At 33.9% G+C, this 7249-nt stretch overlaps 1 protein-coding gene across 1 annotated transcript; it reads right to left on the bottom strand.

The window, feature by feature from the left end:
* Positions 1–4517: 4517 nt before the first annotated feature.
* NECHADRAFT_56032 (uncharacterized protein) lies at positions 4518–6575 on the bottom strand (the record flags this gene model as incomplete). The annotated part of the gene is made up of 3 exons (XM_003039462.1): positions 4518–5288; positions 5347–6385; positions 6442–6575. Coding segments are annotated over 3 exons (1944 nt in total), but the record flags the coding sequence as incomplete, so codon positions are not given.
* Positions 6576–7249: the final 674 nt, after the last annotated feature.

Here is a 7249-nt window from a genome sequence, read left to right as displayed (position 1 = left end):
AATTTTAGATTTATTTTAGATACCTATTAATAATTATAAGATATTATTATTAACCCTAAAGTAATCTTTATTAGTAATTAATTATATAATCTATATAAAGAAATATAAATAAAACTTAAGTTTATTAAGAATAAAATAATAACTTATATTAATAAAAAAAAGATTAAGGGATTAACTTTCTTAGAGGGAGATATAGTCTACCTCGTAATAAAAAATATTAAAATAAAATAATAAAATAAAAAACTTAACTATAAATATATTAGATTATATAAAATTAAAAAGAAAATCTTAAAATATAATTATAAATTAAACTTATTACCTAAGATTAAGCTTTATTTAATCTTTTATAATATATATAATAATCATATATACTAAATAAGTATATATATTAAAAATCCCTTAATTATTACTAATACTATTTAATTAATTAATTATTAATTAAAAATTATGCCTTAACTCTATTTTAAATATTAAGTCCTTCTTACGCTTTAAGCTCTCTAAAATAACCTAAATTTAAGTCTCCGAGGCGCTACTAGGCTATATTAAGTTAACTATTAGGCCTTATATCGCCGGTATAATAATATTTAATCTCGATGCGATTAGATTCCTAAATTATATAAATTATCTAATTTAGAGGAATAGATTATTATTTAGTTTATTCTTAACCTAGATTCGCGAGGATTCCCCCGCGATTATATAGTATTAAAGAAATAGCTAATTAATTACTCGCCGACCGCGATATACTACCTATTAATAAATACTAAGCTTTTAATTTTATTAAATAATACTTAGACCTTAAGATATATTTTTTTTAGAAATATAATTACTAAAGAGCTAAGTATAAAGATCTAGCTATTATTTATAACTAGTTTATAATTATAGCGAATATAATTATAAAATATAATATCTAATTAGAAAATATTTATAACTTTAATAAGATTAGCTTTATAATAAATATAATTTAAAGTAAAATAATTATTATAAGTATAGATAGGTATAGAAAGCTAAAATTAATATAGCCTAGAAACTAGGAATAGATTATAATTATTTAAGTAATTAATATAGAAAGCTAGGTAATCCTATTATTTATTATTAGCATAGGCTAATATTACCTCGCTAATTAGTATTAAGAAAATAACCTCTTAGGCGATTAAGCTCTTATAATAACCTAAAATAACTAGACTAATAATAAGATTAATCTAAAATAATTAAAATATTTTAATTAATATATAATTAATTAATTAATTAATTCTTATTATCTCTTAATCCTTAATATTATAACCCTCGTAGTTATATTATATATCCCCCATAAATCCCGAGTTCTAAACTACTAATTACAACAGGACCGACACACTAAGGACCGATATTATTCCTAGACCGCGTCGGTCCTAGAACGATATTGCGCCCTCTCGCGATCGGCTTTACTCAAGGAAGCCCAAGTATATAAAACACGCTTATTATACTTTCTTATATAGTAGCTACCTCAGCTATTAACGTATGACGAGAGGATATTTCCCAAGGGATAAACCTATCGTACTGGGTTTATATTAGCAGAGGAGAATGTTGCGTAACCTTGAAGGGTAGTATAATATCACGTCTGGTAATGTGCTCAAGGGTATGGAGTGTAACTAAGTTATATTGATAGCTAAGGTAGCTACTATATAAGAAAGTATAATAAGCGTATTTTATATACTTAGGCTTCCTTAAGTAAAGCCGATCGCGAGAGGGCGCGATATTATTCTAGGACCAATATAATCTAGGAATAATATCGATCCTTAGTATATTAGTCCCGTTATAATTAGTAGTTTAGAACTCGGGATTTATAGGGGATATATAATATAACTATAAGGGTTATAATACTTAATAATTATAAAAGTTATTATTTTATTAATTTTAAGAGGTTTTATTAAAATAATAATATTATTATATTTTATATATTATCTTATTTATTTTATTTATTTTAGCCCCTTAATATTAGATATTTTAATATATTTAAGAATATTTATAGTTAAGAAATTAAATATCTAATTAAATATTCTATAACTTATATTTTAAAGATTAAGTTCTTTTTAGCCTTTTATATTATATTTTAGGTTATTATAATATAAAAAAATATTAGATTAGCCTTTAGAGGAGCTAGGCTTATTCCTCTTAACGCAGAAAGTATAATCTTAAAGCTTAATATATAGCTATAGACTTTAATACCGCCTAAGGAGGTAGCTAAACCCTTAACCCCTTAGGTCTTAAAGACCCTAAAGATTATACTTAAGGCTTAATCTTAGTTAGATTACCTCGAGAGATAAGTTATAATATATAAAAGTAGCTCCCTAGAGTTAATTCTAGAAGCTATATAATCTTCTTCTAAGGGAATAAAAATAATTATATATAAGATTACCTTATTAAAGGCAAGGGTTAAAGACCTTAAATAAGTAAATAAAATACTAAGCTAGCGCTAGAGGGTAAAAAAGATTAGATTATAGAAAAAAGGGGTTATAATAATAGAGGAAGGAAGGTAAATAATTAATTAAATAGATATTAATACATAGGTAATAGCTAAATCATCGAGAAGTAGTAATTAAGGAAGGTTAGCGCGACTAGGGGTTTAATATTATAATATCTATGGTAAGCCTAATTATAATATAAGGACCTATTAGGTAATTATTAAGATATCTAGGGAAGAGTATAGTACGTAGTTTTAATTAATTAAATAGTTTATAATGTTTTTATTATAGCTTTTATCTTATAGGTATAGGAAAAGTAGTATATATACTTATTTAGTATATATACTTATTATATATATTATTTTATTACTTAAATTAATATAAGATATTATCTATGTAAAAATAGGTAATAAGCCTAATATAGAAGTTAATAGACTAAAAGAATATATTATAGAAGCTATCTTTAATATAAATAAAATTAATAATAAAATAATATATTTTATTAAATAGAAGGATTACCTTAATTTAGAAAGTATATAAGAACCCTTAGAATACCTTATTAATATATAGCGCTTTTTAAAGAACTTCTATTAATAATATTAAATAAAAATAAAGTAGACTTAGGAATAATACTTTAATTAATAACCTTATAGTTTTCTAGTAATTAAACCTTAGATAGGGCCTAAGCCTTTAAATTATAATAAGCCTCCTCGTCGCAATATTTTACCTTATCTAGCTTATTTAAGTCCTTATAATTATAATAGATTATCTTAGTAGCCTTCTTATAAAGATATTTCTCTTAATAATAAAGCTATTATAAGCGGGATAAGGCCTCTAGAAGGTTTACCTTAGCTTTTTCTTTTTATTCTTTAAGATAATCTTTCTCCTAAGAAATATAAATAATTAGAATATATTAATATATACCTATTACTAAGAAAAATAATAACCTATAGGCTTATAAAGAAATATTATTAAAATTATAATTTATATATTTCTTCTTAATATAAAAGTTATAATATTATTTCCCTTTAGCTATTATATATAAATAGCGATTAATATAAAAATATATAAAATACTAAGGTATCTCGAAACTAAATTTATTAATTAAATAAGAAAGATTACTATAATATATAATAATAAGTTTAGGGCAAAAAGATAATTTTTTAATATAACTTAATATTATATTAATAAAGGAAATAATTATAAGTCTAAGTTATTTATAGCAATATTTAGTCTTTAAAGCTAGCCTTAGGGATAAGACTAATAAAGGAGGAGCCTTATATTATAGCTATAATATAATTAAAGGCAGTAATATTAGGTAAGAAATTAACCTTATTATATTAGCTAATTATAAGGGAGGAAAATATATAAATTAAATAAAATTAATTTAATTTCTCTCAATTATATAAATTAAATACTAATAACTTAACTCGATTTAATTATATTTAACTTAAAGGTTAGATAATATATAGAATATATATATTATACTTCCTTATATAATAGCTACCTTAGCTATTAATATAACTTAGTTATACTTAATACCTCGAGTATATTACTAGATATAATATTATATTACCCTTTAAGGTTATATAATATTCTCCTCTATTAATATAAACCTATATGACCGGTTTATCCCTTAGGAAATATCCTCTTATTATAACTTAGGCGCTTATATTATTATATTATTAATTAAGTCTTAGGTCGATTATAGAGATTAAGAGTTTTTATATTATAGATATTTTAAGGAAAATGGATAATAGAGAAGATAAAAGTATTAATAATAAGCTAGAAAAAAAAGCTAAGTAATATAACCTCTTATAAGAAAAGGAAAGGTAATTTCTTATACTGCGAGGCTTATCTTCTAGTTATTAGGTTTTTATAGCTATAGAACCTTACCTTAGGTTTATGGTATTATATAGTATTAGGTTTTAATATTATTATATATCTTTAATTATGTCCTTTGCTCCTATGGCTAATAGCGATATTATTAAAAAAAAAATAGAATATCGACCCCTATTAGCCATAGGAGACTAAACTGCGAATAGATACAAAGCTTTTTAGGACTACTTGTGTGTGCTACTGCCCTGGCCCTATATCCCATTGCCACTCTTGATCCAACATATTTACCATATGGTCCAACTCGAGCCCTTCTGCCCAAGCATAGAAGTCCTCCTCCATAAATTCTGGCAAACGGTCACTCTCTACGGCAGAAACGCCTTCATTCTGGCCTGAAAGCTGACGGCTCGCCTCATATATCCGCTTAACCACGTCCCGTGAACAACGCGCTGTGAGCGACCAATCTTCCATCGCCTCGAGGACTTCCAGAGTCTTTTCGATCTGAGCCTGCCAATCAGCAACAGATGGGCTTTGCGGCTGCCACAAGATACTGAGGAGAGGTATCATTGCTGCCTGATAAAGCAACCAGACCGCATTCCATCCTGACATCTGATGCTTCGTCCAGCCACTCGCGACATCATCAATCGTTTGCCTTGCAAGTTCCTGGCAGGTTGCTATCGCAGCAAGATCATCTTCACTTATTGGCGCATCTTTGTCGCTGCTGGCTACAGCGAGAAGGATTGGGCGACAAAGAAGCATCCGAAGGTTCAAGTATCTCCACTTGATGACGCACCGAGCGAGATGTAGGGGCTCAGCGCAACTCTCCCGGTTACGAAGAATAGAGGGAAGCTTGTCATACCAGCCGACCAATAAGCCGTCCAGGTGTTGCAGGCTTTCTGCGGTCTGCTGAGAGGTGGCTGCCAGCATGTCATGAATCTGCGTTGCAATCTTGCAAAACTGGATGTTTTCTAGCAGAGGCATGATTCCTGCGTGCTGAGCAGAGTCTCGCTCCTCCTAGGAGAAACATGGGTTAGAAGTTGGAGACTTGCGTTGGGACTTGAAACCTTACCTGATCGATACTTATCTGAGGAGGTTGAATGTCGATCGAGGGATCACAACGACCGAACGACGGACGACCCATTGTTGTGGTGGTCCAAGTATCGAGACAGAACAAGGACCACCAAGTGCGTCGCCGCATCTCAACTAGCGCAGTATTTATGTTGTCGCCAGCCATTGGCTCTCTATGTAGGCCAAGTGCACTCGCCATCCTGATTGTGGCGCCCAGTATAGCATTCGCCATGTTGGGGCGGTTCACGTAATGGAGATAATAGCCTCCGAGCAGAGCCAACGCTTGAACCGTCTCAATGTGGCTACTCCCAAATGCGCCCATGCTAAGGTGCTTCATAGCTTTCTCGTAAAACTTGAAGTGGTCTAGGTCACTCGACTTTGTCGCCATGATAGCACCCATGGCGAAAACCATGTTGAGCAGTGAAAGCCAAGGCGCATCGCATCTTTGGCCGCCAAGGTAGTCGGCGCGGAAGGAAACTTCGTCAAGCATGGGCGTAAAAACGTGGAGACCCTTGAAATAGTTGTCAATGAGTAGCTGTCCTTTCCACGTCCAGGGGATTGGGGCCGTCTCCTCAAGTTGACCTGTCTGGGGGGAAGGGAGCTCCAAGGTCCTCTTGGAACCATTCCGTTGGAGAGATGCAAGTGAAGTTCTTAATTGCGGTTGTATCTTGACCATGACCCCGAAAGCTGCTTTGATAGATGATATTCCGAGATATGACGCTTGTCTGTCCAGGGTGAGGGACAGGCCATTGACATCGTCAGCTTCCGCTGGTAAGGGATCTCGCTCTCGTCGTTCTTCATCCCACTCTGTATCTCCCGCCGGGATTTGTTGGACGTCGAGCAGCTGAATTTTCGACATGCTGAGGGCTGGTGATGGAAGGGTTTCTATAGGCTCTGTCGATTGCGATGATGGCTGGTCCAAAAGTTGGCAGAGCTCCTGACGCGAGAGCGGGAGAAGTGATGACACGTCGTGTCCTGGGAAGAGCCGACTCAGGACAGAGCGGCAGTCTTGTAAGTTCTGGGAAAGCTCATCGAGAACTCTTGTAGGGGAGTTACTAAAAGGTCACCTCCCGAGGGTAACGTTCGAATAACTAACCTCTTTGAGGGGACGATCCGTTGGCGATGGTGGTCGTAGACGCAGCGAGATTGAGAGCGCCTTGATTGACATCGATCACATGGTTGTTTCCCATCGCAGCGTATTTTGCGCCGCTTACACTCGACGCAAGCATGTAGTCCTTTGGCAGGCTTGTTACCGGCGCTGCGTTGGAGTGGTGAATCCTCATTTTGAGAACTCTGGACTGTGTCGATCAGCTGAGCATGGGCCTAGTGTGCGGTATTGTTATCAGACATACAAGAGTAAAACATTCTGTTGGAGGCTGTCCGAGTTAAACTTGATGGGCGTTTGGCGCTGGGACAATCCAGAATTGTTCATCGGCCTCAAAGTGTGCGATGAGTGGAGTTGAGGTAGATGAAATATGGGGATAACGAAAACAAGAAAGAATTGGAGAGGTTAAGAATGCCCCAGGTCGGCAGTAAAAGAGGAGACGGCGAATGAGAATGACGGGAGTGGGCCAAGGGCAAGACCTGGGGTACATATGCATCCATGCCTGTCCGAGGAAAGCCGGGAAAAAGGAGTCGAGATCGGCATTCGGGGGGCGGGGGGAAGGCCATGGAGTGGCCAGACCATGAGACCTGCCACAGGAGACGGTCTTTTGACCTAACAGAACATTATAGTCACCTGACTGGGATGCACGAAGGGCGAAAAGGCTTGCAGGAGGAGCAAAGAACGAACAACAACACTTCTCAAGAGCCAACATGGACGCGTCCGAAACCTGGCCACGCGTATCCACCCCGCATCCTGTCAATCAGCTGATCTCCCGCACTTCAAAACTCATGGACCAATG

Source organism: Fusarium vanettenii (assembly GCF_000151355.1).
Source record: "Fusarium vanettenii 77-13-4 unplaced genomic scaffold NECHAsca_99_unmapped, whole genome shotgun sequence".
In the NCBI taxonomy this organism is placed as follows: Eukaryota; Fungi; Ascomycota; class Sordariomycetes; order Hypocreales; family Nectriaceae; genus Fusarium; species Fusarium vanettenii.
Note: the sequence above shows the minus strand (reverse complement) of the source record. Positions and strands in the feature narration are given on the sequence as shown.